The sequence below is a fragment of the Girardinichthys multiradiatus genome, chromosome 20 (genome assembly GCF_021462225.1).
Source record: "Girardinichthys multiradiatus isolate DD_20200921_A chromosome 20, DD_fGirMul_XY1, whole genome shotgun sequence".
NCBI lineage: Eukaryota > Metazoa > Chordata > Actinopteri > Cyprinodontiformes > Goodeidae > Girardinichthys > Girardinichthys multiradiatus.
Genome location: NC_061812.1, coordinates 32,639,684 through 32,655,786, shown reverse-complemented (window position 1 = coordinate 32,655,786; position 16,103 = coordinate 32,639,684). Strand labels below are relative to the sequence as shown.

Genomic DNA, 16,103 nt, shown 5'->3' with positions numbered 1-16,103 from the left:
GTTAATAGTTAACATTTCATGGTTGATATTATAACCCTAAATCATGACAGATATTAGTTGAAAGGTAGCAAATTAATCTAGCCTCCATTTTTTATGAGGACTTAAAACAGCTGGTCGAAGTTTGAAAAGAAAAAAAACTTGTAAGGCTTAGAAATGTAGGCATTTATATGATATAATAAAAAGATTTTAAATGACTTTAAACACCAGCCAAGACACTTTGGGCTTAGAGAAAGAAATCATATATATACAGTCGCCATGAACATTACCTGTTTTTTTTTTTCTTTGTTTCAATGTCTTTGGCATAGGACACATTGATTTTAGCTCTTGGTGAGCAATGTTGTGATTATTCTAGCCATGTTCTCTAAGGTTCACCAACCCAATGCTTCTGTTTAATGAGCTTTTATTTTATGCAGTGCATGTTTTGTTTTTATTAAATCCGAACAGTTATTACAGCAAATACTTTCAATACTTTCACGCATATATGTGAAAAAATTATTAATCTGCTTTTACATCCATCACTGCGCAATAAGGCAGCCCGCAGCCTCCCAATGGATTAAAGAAGAATGTTTTTAAAATTAGACTGCAAGCCAGAGTGAAGTATGCGTAGGCGGGCTGTGTCAAAAGCCAGTCATGTAGAGTGCACGTGTCCTCGGGGTGAGGGCATGAATGCAGATATAGGTCCCTTCTTTCTGCTGGAGCTGAGTGGATGTGATGTGTTCAGGAGTGTGCGCTGTTCGGTGTCTGCTTGTGTCAGATAAAGACACACAGCAGACACGGTAGCAAAATACATTCAGGCTCTAAAATAATAATCAAGCTACAATATGTGTCTGTAGAAAACTCACACTCAGTTGGACATTGCCCTGCTGATTTGCCTCATGACACAAAGCCCTGTGGAAACGCTTTAAAGCTATAAACAGAAATTCATAGTGTCATAACATCTGAATGTGGGGTAATAAGGCTAGTGTGTTTCAAAGATTAGTGGCTGCTGCTTAAAAGCCAGAGATAAGTCAGACGCCATCACACAGGGTGAGCCAAACAAACAGGGAGGGGTTGAGGCAAACAAGTGCAATGAGATTCAGCATCCACTAAGTGATTTATACTTGGAGTCCACAAAATGCAGTATTTCCTAAAAAAAAATCTTTTGGATAAAAATTCAAAATCAGGTTCTTCAGTTAACAAGAGCATATGTGCTGCTAAGGAATAAACGCTGGTTTGTAGAGATTTTGTGAAAGATTCCTATTTGCTGATTTTGTAAAGGTCTGACCTGTTTTTTCTAGTTTTATTCAGTTCTGATTTTTCTTTCAAAACCATACGTAGCAACAAAATATTTTTAAACTTTTAGGACAAAGTAAAAATGTAACTTAACAATAACATAATTCTTTGTCAAATAAAATTAGAAAGCTGTCTTTCTCTGCATCACTAATCATCTATAAACACAGTAAAATTCTAAATAATCTCCCACTATTTCCTCTAGGCTCAAGATTTACTATGACACGTCATGTTTTTTGTTCATTTACAGTGGTTTTATTTTTTAAGATGTGGTGATGTTTATAATTATTTTATCAACTAAGTCATTGTTGCCAAGCAATTATAAAATGAGTCATTCAATTAAAGACTGTACTGTTATTTGTAACCATATTTCCTTTGGCATATCAGCATGTTGAAGGCAGCTTCTGAACAGACTAAACAGAACAATAAAGGAAAAATGCTAAGCCATGCCGTTGATACATTTGACTCTAAATCATTTGTAACAAATGAAAAAACACCAGTTTGTCATATTTTTAAAATCTGATCATTATTAAAATAATGCAAGCTGATAATATAATTTCTTCTTTCAGAAGGCTCTTAATAACAAGTACTTGCATTTTTCATCTTGAACATAAATCATTTCTGAAATGGAACTGCGAACATTTAGTGTAGGCAACTAAAAGCTAAGGAGCAAGAAGAAAAATTCAGAAGCGCTAAAAGGAACCACAGCCTCTGCTTTGTGTTTATTTCTCTGAGATCCACTGGAAGCATGCGATGCCTTCCTAGTAGTCATGACAGGTATCAGAAAGAGTTAGCATGATGACTATTACTCATGATAGAATTAGACTGATGTTGGCAAGACCGTTGTCGATGGACGCAGGTGCCCAATTTGAAATTTAAAATGCCATCAGGACACACACACAGGCGACTGTGGCTCAGTAGGAAGAGTAGTTGTCTTGCAATCGGAAGGTTGTGGGTTCGATTCCAGCTTCCTCCTGCTGTATGCCAATGTGCCCCTGGGCAAGGCACTTAACCTCAAGTTGCCTACTGATCTGCATATCGATGTATGAATGTGTGAGCGTTAGTGAGTGCGATTGGGTGAATGTGGCTCTAGTGTAAAGCGCTTTGAGCGGTCTGTATGACTGAAAAGGCGCTATATAAATTCAGTCCATTTACACACACACACACAATGCTGGATCATTAGGTTGTGTTTATAGATAAGGTTAGAGTGGTTTTCTGGCTTAGAGCCTGTAGTCTTCAGAGGAAAGGCTTACAAGCAAGCTGGTGACTTTCACAATGTGCAGACCAACAATTGACGAACTTTGTCTAAAAAAGTATTGACTTGATTTGTTTAAAATCTACAGCTATGTTTGTTGGTTTTTATTTGCATTTCAAAGTCTATTGCTGATCTTTTTGAGAAGATCTTCTGGACAGTCTAACCATTTTTAAACTCCCATCCATTCATAAATTTTTCAAATCCAAAAGTAGCCAGTTACAAATAAAAGACGACAAGCCTGTGTTTCAATTAGATTTGTCATAACTAACAAAAATAAATAACCTTTCCCACTGTAAAGATACAAAATAAACCATCAAACACCTACGTGGTGTAACTGCTTTGACCACCAGGTGGGATTCTAAAGACCCTGATTGCACACAGGCACAGGAAACATTACTTCGCTATAGATAAGTCTTATATAGAGAAGACTCTCTTTCTCTAAAAATGGAATCCAGGGGTCACATGTCAAATGCTTGTACAGAAACGTAGATCTTAAACTCTTAAATGCATTTTCCTATTACCTGTTTTGAATTTTAAATAATGAGAATGCAAACTATAAAATAAACCTGTTATTTATGTGCATTTCATCAAAGACGTCTGAGTGGGAAAGATAAAAATGGTTTTCCAGGTAATGTACCATTCTTGAAGACAGTTTATTGATGCACTTTAGTCTTTTGGTATTTAGAATCTAAGATGGAAATACGTCAGTACAAATAACACCTTAAAGAGCTTTGCCATCACTAAAGTATATACTTTTTTGCAGGACAGTGCCACAATGCAGTTCTGTGCCAACAAACTGGACAAAAAGGACTTTTTTGGCAAGTCTGATCCTTTCATGGTTTTCTACAGAAGCAACGAAGATGGAACGTAAGTTCATGGTTTTTGTTCTCTCTTTGTCAGAATGTTTGACATCAGATTGTCTTGTTCTGATATCCTCAGGCTCTCTTTATTTGAGACCCATCAGATTAGATACCACAGAGATCTTGAGGTACAGTCTCCAACCTAAGGTCAAACTTAAATTTTAAAGCAGATGTGTTTCAAATGAATCTACCACTAGCCTCCCTTTAGCTTAACTAACGCTCAAGGGCTCCTTATGAACATAGTGGTATCATTTGTTCCTGACATACCAGGATAACCTGACTGACTGTTACACATGGTTTACTGAGACGTTTGCCTGTTTTAGTGCAGAGATTTTTTTCAAAAACTTCAGGACATGTTTAAAACATGGTTTTCAAAACAAGGTTCAAATAATACTTCACATGTATTCACACCGCTTTTACCTTTATGGCTTTAAATAAAAACAGTGAAACGCTATTATAGCAGATTTAGATCATAAAACCAACCCAAGTGTTGTTCATTTCACAAATCACTGTTTAATCAATCATTTGAAAATTGAAAGAATATTAGAGAATATAAGAGAACATTAATCAGAAAGACAACCAAGAGGGAGAAGCTGCAGAGATCCACAGCTCACGTAGGAGAAACTGTTGGCAGGACAACTATTAGCTAGCAATTTAACAAATTTGGAAAAAAAGCCAATGTTGAGAAAAGCTGGAAAAAATCTGCATGCTAAAACATGTAGAGGGCATAGCTAACACGAGGAAAAAGATACACTGGTCGTCCATCTGTGCTCGTGTGGTTTGGTGCATCCACAAAACAGGACAGGTCCAAACTGCAACAAACAATTAGGTCTGCAGAGAGAATCATCATGGCTGGTCTCCCCTCCATCCAGGACTTTAACAGCTCTTGGGTCAGGAAAATGGCAGTTAACATCTCTGCAGACCCCACACATCCAGGACACAAACTGTTTAGATTTTTATCTTCAGGGCGGTGCTACAGAGCTCTATTTGCAAAAACCATCCACCACAGAGACTGTTTCTTCCTCTCGGCTGTCTCTCTGATGAACCCAATGAACACCTTATAGCCTGAGTAATCTGCTACTCTGCTGTGAAACAAAACATGCATATTTGCACTATCACCACCTGCATTTCTTTTTTTTCTTTATTTAAAAAAGTGGCTTGATATACACATACAGTACATGCACACACAGTTAATTTTATCCTAAGTTTATTTATTTACATAAGTTTATTTATTTGTTCCTAACATCTGCATGCTCTGAGCTCTTGAAACCAACGTCAGATTCCTTGTTTATGCACACAATCTTGGCCAATAAAGCTGATTCTGATTCTAAAGCCAAATACAGGGCAATCCAGAAAGCAAACCTGAGAGCGCAAAATATTTGAGACCAGGATGAATGTTTAACTCTTAGGAGGACAACAGCACATCTATAAAGCAAGAGCTACAATGGAATGATTTAAATCACTGATGTCAAACTCCAGTCATCGAGGGCCAGTGTCCTGCAACTTTTAGATGTGTATCTGCTTCAGCGCCCCTGAAATAAATAGTTATGCAACTAGCAGGACTTTGAGTTGGTCTATCTCAAAATGTTAAGAAAGTTCATGGGGTATGAATATGTTTGCAAAGAGCTCAAATTTGTTCCAAAGCTATCAATATTGCCTCACAATCCTTTTAAAACAATAGTTCATGTCTAATCAAAATTTCCAATAGTACATTTTATGAAAGCAAGTGGGGTAGAAAAGATTTAATGAGAAAAAACTGCGGATTGCATCCTTGCACGATCTGACTAGAAAATTGCAGTGGTTATTGAGGCACGCACATCTTAGGAGGTTGAAAATGACCTTTGTATCCTTATCACACCACAACTAAAATGCCCGTGATGTAACTTGTAAACGACTCCAGGACTGCAAACACGAAAAAGAGGCAATTAATGTAAAAATGTATGGAAAGAGGGGAATAACAAAAACCCTGCATCTGCGTTTTACATTAATGAGGAAAAAACATTCATTTGCAGAGGCAATTTACTAAGAGATGCATAACACTCTACAATCTCCTCACAGGAGGAGCACTCCTCTCAGAGTACTCCCCAGTTGATCATAGGGCTTCGTATTTGTAGCAAACGTCAGCTTTATCTGGCTAAAAGTGTCTCCAGGCTTTTTTGAGACCATTCTCCCACAAATTTACCAGGGTGGGAATTGATCCCTTAGTCCTACTGCAAGTATCTCCTGTGAGCAAGGGTGCAAATCACAGGGTTGTGTGGTTTAAGAAGTCACTGGGCATTAAAAGCCTTGAGGCAGTCAGTCGAGCACAAGCAGCCTAATACAGGGCTTTGTAAAGGACAAAAACAAAACCGCAATACATGTTGCTGCTTTTCAAATTGATATTTAGGTGTTATCTACCCTGCAAAACATTTCACATATCTGAAAAATCAATTTGCAGGTCATTGTCACACTTGTTTTCCACACAGAAGTTTTAAAAGCCAGGGCAGAATTTTAAATTGGTCTCTGGGGTCTGAGATGTGGGACCAGAAGAAAACAAACCCCTATTTAAAGCAATTCTGCTGTCACTGCAAGATATGAATGACTGATCTCCCTCCTGTTTCTTCTGTTTTTTGAGTCACACACTCCTCCTCCTTCTTTGCATATTTAGTATATCTCCCTTTCATTCCCTCCAGGTTTTGTAGGCAACAAAGAATCAAATTTCTACCTGGCACTCTGAAGATCTCTTTTTTTATGTACGTTCTCTTCTGCCTCTAGGTTTACTATCTGCCACAAAACAGAGGTGGTGAAGAACACATTAAATCCAGTCTGGCAGCCTTTTACCATTCCAGTAAGAGCACTCTGCAATGGAGACTATGACAGGTACAACACAGCCTCCCCTCTACTCTATATCTGCTGCTGTTTCCTTATTCACTACTGCACTTTCCTCTACATTTTTACCTGATTAGTAATACATAATAACATATTTACCATGAATGGTGTCTGCTGTCATTGATGCCACTAAGGCAAAAGCACATGCAAATTTAAGAGTGTTGCATTTATAGAATATTTGAGTTATGTTATAAATACAGATTAAACCTGTGAATTGTGTCATTATCACAAGCCATGAATATCTACAGTCACTTACAACAAACTCAGAAGCTGGTTAATTTACATATTCTCTGTTTCCATGGCTAGAAGGGAAGACTGAGGTAAACAACATTAAATTGTTTAGCTTCTACTACATCCTAAACTACTTTCTTTACAATAAATGACTAACACATTAGATATTAAAACCACAGATGTTGCTTCCTGAGATGTAACTATCTATGTTTCTATAGATACTTATTATTCTGTAGTTCAATCAGACCCTATTTATTTACATTAAAGCTCGTGATTAACTTATGTTTTCTATTTTAGAAAGTCAAAAATTGTAATGGAAATTTGTGACACAAAAGTAGGCAGTTTATCATTTTAAATGCTCATTTTCAGTTAAATCCTGATTTCTTTGAAGCACAGTCTCTTACAAAAACTTTAATTATCATCTATAAAGTCATCTATAATAATTTAAGATAAATTAAAATTTTATAATAATGCTATTTGTTATTATTATTATTATTATTGTTGTTATTATTATTATTATAAAATGTACTTCATTTGGTGTTTATGTGATAAACTTACAAAAAGTAACACATTATTTTAAAGTGGCAGGTAAATGATGCCCCTAAATAAAAGTGCAACCAGTGCAGCCAAATGTACCCGAAATATTAAATAAAATACATGTAGCGGGTTTGTAACAGTCTCAGAATCAAGGCATGGTGTTCCAAAAAAACCTGGGCAAGGGGAACATTAGTCAGTGGAGGAGCCCATGGTAGGCCTGGAGGAGCTGCAGAGATCCACAGCTGGGTGGGAGAATGAGGCAAATATTACATGTTCAATCTTTAAGGAAGAGTGGCAATCATGTTCTATAATAAAGAATAAAACAATGAAAGGAAAATATTGTAGGTTTGACCTCCATAAAGTTGCTGTGAATTATGTTGAACAATTATTGTTGGCAAGTAAAGATAACCCAGCAGGGGATGATAATTTTAATGGAAAGTTGTTACAAATTGTAGCAAATATAACACTGCCTCCTATTTATCATGTGTTTAATTTTAATTTTGAAAATAGTGAAGATGCAGCAGTTTATGTATTTACTGAGTTTATATGACTGGGACAGATAACAAGGAGAAACTGAGATAGCAGCAGTCTTATGTGTGCATCATGGTGCCTATAGTCTGAGTTAATTTGCTGCACTTGTCCCAAGATTGGCTTTTATGAACAGTATGTCTAAACTACAAATAGAATAGAATAATCATAAAATAATTCACAGTGATACCAACAACAAAGGTCATAGACCAAGTAAAAGAAGTTCAATTATAAGGTTTTATCATGGAAAAACATAAGAAAATTGGTGAGGAAGATGTACAGAAGCTTAGCAGGTGTTTGAAATTTCTGACAAATAAAATAGTTGATTGATAATAAAATAGACTGATTAAGTCTCTTGTTTTGTCTCAGTTTATATGCATGGGCTTGGGCTTTGGGCAAAATACAAAAACTACAAACAGTAAAAATAAAGTAGCTCGGTTTGCACTCAAATGTGCTTTCAGAATATGATGCATATTAGATTGTCCTGGCTAAAGGTTGAATTCAAGTCTGTTTTTAAAATGATTTAATTTATTAAAAATAAGTTTGTAAAGTAACAAAATATAGAAAAGTTTAATGGGTATGAACACATTTTCAAGGCACTATATTAAAAACTTTCAAAATAATTACTATTCAGAAGAGAAATATTAAATATAGTTTTGTTTTTAGTGTATTGCTGGATACACCAGTTACACCGGGTTGCTTCTTTATCAGCAGGCACATAATTAATGCAAACTTGTTTAGTCAAAGATGATAAGAATTCACTTTCCTCAAAGCTTATCTGCATATTTCTAATTTAAAAAGACAGTGGTGTGAGGAAAACTAGATAAATCTTGAAAGAACTCTGAGGATAGATTAAAGGATAGAGTGGCAGACAGATTGCCTTTATGGGGCAAATATTTCACAAGGAATATTCAGTCCATTTTTCTAACTCTTTTTCTACTGTTTCACTATCTCCTCTCTCAAAGGTGTCTGCCTCATCTTGCTTGTATGCAGTCAAACTCGAATTACAGAAACTGCTGAGAACCTGGTGTGTGAACAAAAAAGCTGAGATAAATCCTGAACAGACAGACATTGGCTTTATTGATATGTAGGGTTGCCACAATGAGTAAATATGAAGTATGCGTTAAAATGGATGAAACTTGCCAGGCTTTTTTTTTACCTTGTCAGAGCCAAATACACAAGAGCATGAAAGGCTCCTCCTGAAATGCTCTTGTGCCAAGAAAACATGCTTAAAATGCACACATGCCCACGCATTGAATAAAAAGAGATTTGTTATGACTGAACTGACAACTGAAACAGCATATGAACCTTAAAGTCTTCAAGTATCATCAACTCAACAGCAAAAAAAACTTCTGAAATTTGTGTGGATGTGAATAAACTTCCTGTTGGTGCTTGGATATATTTTTGTTTGGATATATTTTTATTCATTTGGATAATATAAACGTACAGATGAAATGAGATTTCTACATGCACTTTTACACGAGCAAGTATGAAAGACATAAGTATGTGAAAGAGAAATCTTTTTTTTTTTACTCTCTTACATTAAATCAGAACCAACCTTTCCTTTTTTTAGTCTGATAAGATTACCACAATTATTTCTGAGTGCTACATGCCAGAATATTAAGAGGGAGAGAGAAAGGGGAATGCTTTAAGTCGTCAATGTGAGAACTTTACATGCATTTCCTTAGTATGTGGTCAGTGATGGCTGGAGATAAAAAAAAAATTGGGGGGGCACTGGAGGTTGGCGATTAAAACACAGCGATAAACTCTACTAGAACATAAATCTCTCCATGGTCACTTGTCTGCCGCTGGAGATTTAAGTCTGATTGGCCTGGTCCAAATTCCTTTATCCACTTTTTACCTACATTGAAAGCCTCATTAAATAGTAATTATTTTGTAAATAATTGACACAATTTTTTTCCTCTGTCCCATTGTCTCCTGTCTTTTCATCATTGTTGTTGTCTGACTCTTCCATTTGCATCTGCGCCTCTAATCTTCTAGGGGTGTGGCTTAGATTGACAGGTATCATGAATTAATCAGCTTAGATAAAGAATGACACAAAAAGCATTGATTCGCAATGGTTGCATAGAGCCAGAGGAGAATCTTTTAAATAACCACTTAAAGACCAGCGTGAAATCACGTGGAAGCAAAAAGTTTAAGAACACACATACACAGTGATTGCGCTAGCGCCCCTCATCATTGAAACTTATGTATTTTGGCCTACACAAAAAATGACCCTGAATATACCCAAAGTTGAATGGGAATGCTGAAAAATCAAAAGTCAGACACATTTTATCTATTAACTGTCACATTCGGGTTTGGGGTTGGACCAAAGCTCAGACAAGAGCTCGGGAGCAGCATTTCAAGCAGTCTTGGGTTTATTCATAAATGAAAAGTAACAAAAACACTGCAGGTGTAAACCAGAGTCAAAACATCCAAACTTACAGAGTCAATGCAGGAACATGCGGAACTCAAGGCATGGACGAGGGTAGTGAACGAGGTGAGAGACGAGAGGAACCAGCAAAGGGCAATGAAACAAAACCAACTAATATACAGAGGGAGAACAAAGGCAGGTAATCAAAGGAACTAAGAACAGGTGAGACAAGGAGGCAGAGGGAGCAGGTGAACCTAATAAAACCAAAGCATGAGGAAAGGGACTAAAGACAAGACAGTAAGCAGACCTAAATGAAACTATAAACCAAGATAAAAATAAAGCGTAAGAATCAAGGATAAACATGAACTGAAGGAAACTGAGAAACTGGAGGGAACACAAGAACCTAAGAACTTAGTAAAACAGAAACCATAAGGAAACCCCGACTACAAAAGTAAGCAAAGTCAAACCAACACTGATAGAATAAAACTAAGAATGAAGCAGAGGAAACGAGGACTAGAATTAAAGTAAACAATAACTAAAGCTAACCTATAGAGGAGAGGCTGGAGAACAAAAATGAACTAGGGGAACAAAGCTAAGAAGAACAGTAGAATAAAGGGAACTTAAACCAAGTAATAACTAAAAGGGGAAAACAAATGACGAGAGGAGTAACAAAAAAGAAACTAATAAATAAGAGAGTCCCAGAGAACTCTGATAAATAATAATAATCATAATAAGGAAACCCTTCTAAGAAAACAGGAAAGTGACGCCAAAGGAACTAGGAGCGAGGAGAGCACACTGGGGGGCAGAGGACAAGCAAAGCAGAAAACCACAACAAACATGAATACAAAACACAAATAAGAAACATCTAGCTAAAAAGGTAAACAAAAACACAAAACCAAAAGCAAAGACCAAAATGTCGCACCACGACATTAACAAGCCACCACTGTATGTGCTAGAATTACCATTAAACAAGCTTCTCACAATAACCTGCTGGGATTTTGGCCCATTCCTCCCAACAAAATTGGTGTTATTGAGTTTACTTTTTAGGCCACCTATCAGGATCTGCCAGTTTGGCTTTGTTTTTGTTTTGCTGTTAAGTGTTGGTTCCTGATGTTGAGTAGTTTTCCTATGTTTAGTTTTTCCTTCTGTTATCTTGGTGTTTGGTTTAGTTCTCTGTACTTCTGCACCTTTAGTTCTAGTGGTTCGTCCTCCCTTGTTCTTAGATCCCCTTTTGTTATTGTTTACTTAGTTGTTTGTTTCCCTTAAAATTAGTTGTTCTCCCCTGCCTTAACTTCTAGTATAGTTTTCTCTCGGTTAGTTCTTCATGTATATTTCTCCCTTCCCAGTTTATTATACTAGTATAGTTCTCTGTGTTAGTCCCTTCTGTTTCAGTTCTTCTCTGGCAGTTAATAGTATTTGGTTATTTATTCCTGCTAGGTTTTGTTATCTCCCTTTAGTTGGTTATTTGTGGTTTTAGGTTGTGTGTGTTAATCTCAGTATAAATACAGTTGTTCTGTAGGCCTTAGAGGTTTGTTTAAGAAACAAGAGAGACAAAACAACATCAAGAAGACCAAAGAACACAGCAGACAGATTGGAGATAAAGTTGTGGAGAGGTTAGTTTTTTTATTTATTTTTTTATCTGTGTCGGTCAATTAGATAAAATACCAACAAAATACATACAATTTTGTGTCTGTAATGTGACAAAGTCTAAAATAGTTCAAAATACTTTTGTGAGGCACTATATATATTTTATGTAGGCTTATATTTTTGTGTAGAAACACCTTAGACTTCATTAAAAAGTAAAAATTAAGTTGTCAGTGCTTTGAAAAATGTCCAATGGTATACAACTATCACTTTTAATAAAATATGTCTGATTTAGGTGTTTTGTTGGTACACAATATACCAAAATACATGCATAGTTGTACATCTGTTTTCTGCCAGAAAGGCTTCTTTGCCTATGAAAAGGCTGAAAATGTAAGATCTGAATCTCTGCAAGTATACTAGTTTATGTCATTTAAATCACATCAGATGGCAGCCCTTATATTTATGGATAAATCACAAATACACCTTCAGCTTCTTTTGAAGACAGTGGACACAACCAGCATGGTCGTCAGGCAGATGGTCCAACAAGTAGCAATATCTAAAAAATTCATCGCTTCACTTACTGTATTTTTGTTGTATTAAACAAGAGAAGACAAGAAAGGATTTGACCGAGGAAGAAAGAAGCTAATGAGAGGGGAGTAATAGATTGCACGCAACAAGGGCAAGAATATTTACCTTGCTGCAGAGGAAATAAAGAAATCCAATATGTCACAGACCCTCTTGCAGACAAGTTAATGGAGATACATGTGGGAGTGGAAAGAGAAACAAAGGAAGTTAGATTCAGTGTTGTATAGTTTGGTCAGTAACTACTGTGTGAAAGGAAAGAGTATGTTCTGGATCTTTTTATAAGTCCATTATCCACACTATCTGGAGAATTACTTAACTTTAGTGTAGGTGGTACAGTTTTTTACTGCGGACTCAAAAAAACATTTCTTATTATATCTTGGGTTAACTTGAAAAGAAAAAGAAACCACAGAAGAAGATGAACCATCATTTGGTGCCTTTTACCGAACCTCAATTATAATTAATTAAAGATCTCTCAGAATTTTAGAGGAAAATTTATTTTGTGGATAACTTTTAAGGTGTATGTTCTTCTGCAAGGGCCACTCAAGGATCTAAGCTCCAGGGTACTTCTACACAGAAGATAATGTACAAAGATCTTAAAAAAAATAAAAATCTGACAAATGGCTTGAGTTAACATGACAGCAGTATCTAGGTCATTCATTAAAATATCAGAATGCCATAAAACAGCAATACCTGCTCTCGATTTGTTCCTTCGTTTAGGCTCATAAAAGGAGGAATGTTTTATTCCATTCTTTTTTTCCTTCGTACTGCTGTCTCTTTTTGTGTGTGTTTTCCTTTCCACATTGGCGGAAAAGGGCCATGTATATACCCGGATGACAAGTAGATTTTCTTAAGCTCACATCCTCAAAAGACCAAACCTTCAGTGTGAAACAGCATGGGCCAGATGGTTGGAAGGAAGCTGGGCTTCGAACAGGCATCTTTTAGTTCCTAAGTTGCAGGAAAGCTTCTATCATGTATCACTTGATTGTGGTTACTTTGGATCTGAAAGGTGTTGTCCTTGGGTAATATGGGAAAAGAGAGAAGGGAGGCAGAGGTGGGATCAATGTGTCTATGAAGTAAAAGTGCCAAGGAAAGTTTTTCCTTTTTATCTCTGCAGGAACACTTTCCGCAACATTTGTGTGAAATGTTAGTGTGTTTTTTGAATAGTGCACGCAAACATATGCTGCAGATTCTGAGTTTCTTTTGGAGCAAAGCTATATGTGAGTTTCCTTTTCCTCCCATGATACACCCTGCAGCTCAGCCTTCTTCTTACAGCTGCCACAACCAGGTTTATAATCGAGTTATATGAACTGTTATCAAATTATGAAACCCCCTCAAAAATGATTTCAGAACATCTCATGACTTTGATGATTAGAAAAGTCTTTACAGGGCAACATATGACTGGGTACTTCGTAGAACCACCATTGACTTGAATTATAGTTCTACATCTACAGACTGAAGTTTCTGTCTGGTCCTATTGCAAAATAACTCAAGTCCTCCCAGACTGAACAGAGAGTGTCTGTTAAGAGCAATTTTTAAGTCAGGCCACAAATCTTACTTGAATTAAGATCTGGACTTTGACTGGACCATTCTAGAAGATGAGTATCCTTTTTTAAAACCTTTGTTCTACAGGTCTGGTTGTATGTTTAGGGTCGTTCTCCTGCTGGCAAGGAAACCTCAATTTAAATCTCAAGTCTTTTGCAGCCTTTCCTCTCCCTGTTGGAGAGAAAAGTCCCCACAGCATGCTCCCACCACCATCTTTCTCAGTAAGGGTGGTCTGTGCAATTCACCTTCTTCTACATTTTTCTCTCGTACATGGTTTATGAAAACTCTGAACAGGATTTCTTTTCAAATCAAATTTAGGAAAATACTGAGGAACAGGATACTTTTTCTTTCAAGAAAAAAACTTTCTTCTTGTCACTCTTTCATAAAGGACATTTCTGGAGTGCACAATCTGTAGTTGTCCTTCAAACAGATTCTCCCACCTGAGCAGTGAATCTCTGAAGCTCCTTCAGAGGTACCTTGGCCCTGTTCGTTTCTTCTCTTCTCTCTGACCTTTTTACCTGACCTATCAGTTTAGGTAAACAGTGATGTCTTGGTAGGTTTCCAGTTGTGCCGTCCTCTTTCCTTTTTCAGATGTTAGATTAAATAGTGCTATATGAGATCTTCAAAGCTTGGGATCATATTTTATAATATTACTTTAACCTTGATTAATCCTCCCTCTATCTTTATCCTTGACCTATCTGATGTGGTTCTTGGTCTTCATGATGCTGTTTATTCACTAATGTTTTACAAAACACCTCTGAGGCCTTCACAGGACAGCTCTGTTTGTAGTAAGAGCTGTGTTAGACTTACTTATAAAAAACACCCTAGGACATTTGCTCAAAAAAGTATTTTTCTGATTCTTATTTATCTTATGATTCTATCTTTTATTGGCAACAAGTTGGTAAAAAATGTAATGTGTGATCTTTAAATACTATATGTCTAATGGTGTTGCAAAAGACACTCTTTTCTTAAACAGACGTGCAAATATTTTCTGACTTGAGTGTTTTCTTTGCACAGAACAATCAAGGTGGAGGTGTATGACTGGGACCGGGATGGCAGGTGATTTAAAGAAATACTTATTTATAACATTCAAGTACAAATCTATTCAACAATTGATATTCAAACAATGTAAAAGGCCTCTCTGATCAGCATAAAAACCTTCACTTCTGGGGTTAAAGTTTGTTTTTCCCCCAAAACCCATTTTCTGCGGTTTCTTACTTGTTCTCACCTTCTCCCTAGCCATGACTTCATTGGGGATTTCACGACCAGCTACCGAGAGCTAGCTCGAGGGCAGAGTCAGTTCAATGTGTACGAGGTGAGTCATCTCGCTGTTCTTACTGTTCAGTGACATGTCTGTTCTCTCTTAAAACATGGAATTCCACCGTGGGAGATATTTTGATCCCTTTACTTATATGCGTGACACTTCCATCATTTGACAACCTTCCATAAATGTTAGTACTTTTCTCTCTATGGACATTCTCTACTTCTACAAAATAAAATATTAAATATATGTATTGAACAGAAACAGACGCACACATTGGAAAAAGGCTATCAGCACATGTTCTGGCATGTTTTTTACATGGCAGTGTTCATGGATGTCTCTCCACCTTCCCTGAGCTACAATACATTTACTGTAATTAAACCTGATGTACTTTATGTTTTTGTTTTTGTCCCTGTGATTGGTTGTATGCTTACACGCATATAAATGGAACTATTAGTGGCAGAATGAAGGAAGGATAATAGAAGAACAATTCAGGGATTTGTTTGATCCTTAATATGATCATTCCAGAATAATGTTTTCATTGGAAAGCTTAGGATGCAATCTAGTTCCAAGAATGTTTCACCTGAAAATCTCAGATTGAATAGCAGGACATGAAAATGTAATAGCTCTTTATCGTGTTTGTCCAAAATCACCATTTTTATCACACTTGTAACAATTTATCACAATGTGTGAGGATTTTATATCCTCAACTCTTTAAGCTGCATTTTAAATCTATGATTCAAAAGGAGCTGAAATCCTTGAGTTACAGTTAAAATTCAGAATATTACCAAAAATAAAGGATGTGTCAATTCCTACATGCCCCGGTGGTTTGGTGGCCTTCAGCGAAGGACAAATACCTGTCTTTTAGATGTCAGCTCCATTATGCTCTGCATTTCATTCTTCTTTGCCTCCCAGTAAGAGTGAAAGGCCCTTTAGTTTTTGCATCAGCAGATTGTTTGGTGTGTCAGACAAATTGCCATCCCTCCATGTTAAATTAGGGGCTGTCATTTTCATGCCTAGCAGCCATTGAGAACTGAGGTAATGAACTGAGACGTCTTTGGCGTCTGAATTGGCATTTTTCTCTTGTTCATTCGTGAGAATGCAGCTAAACGTTACTCTTGTGCATTAAACTTATTTTGCTCAACAATTCATTTTCAGTTTGACATTCAGGTGTGAATTTTCAGACTTACGTCATCTATTAGTATTACT

At 36.6% G+C, this 16,103-nt stretch overlaps 1 protein-coding gene across 6 annotated transcripts in view; it reads left to right on the top strand.

The window, feature by feature from the left end:
* The window catches only part of cpne5b (copine Vb), a 186,611-nt gene that overhangs the window by 137,337 nt on the left and 33,171 nt on the right, over window positions 1-16,103 (top strand). For all 6 annotated transcript variants that reach the window (XM_047346317.1, XM_047346316.1, XM_047346315.1 and 3 more), the window contains 4 exons: window positions 3,288-3,391; window positions 6,139-6,243; window positions 14,651-14,692; window positions 14,873-14,948. In XM_047346317.1, the coding sequence (XP_047202273.1) occupies window positions 3,288-3,391; window positions 6,139-6,243; window positions 14,651-14,692; window positions 14,873-14,948 (327 nt within the window). The remainder of the gene's footprint in view (window positions 1-3,287; window positions 3,392-6,138; window positions 6,244-14,650; window positions 14,693-14,872; window positions 14,949-16,103) is intronic.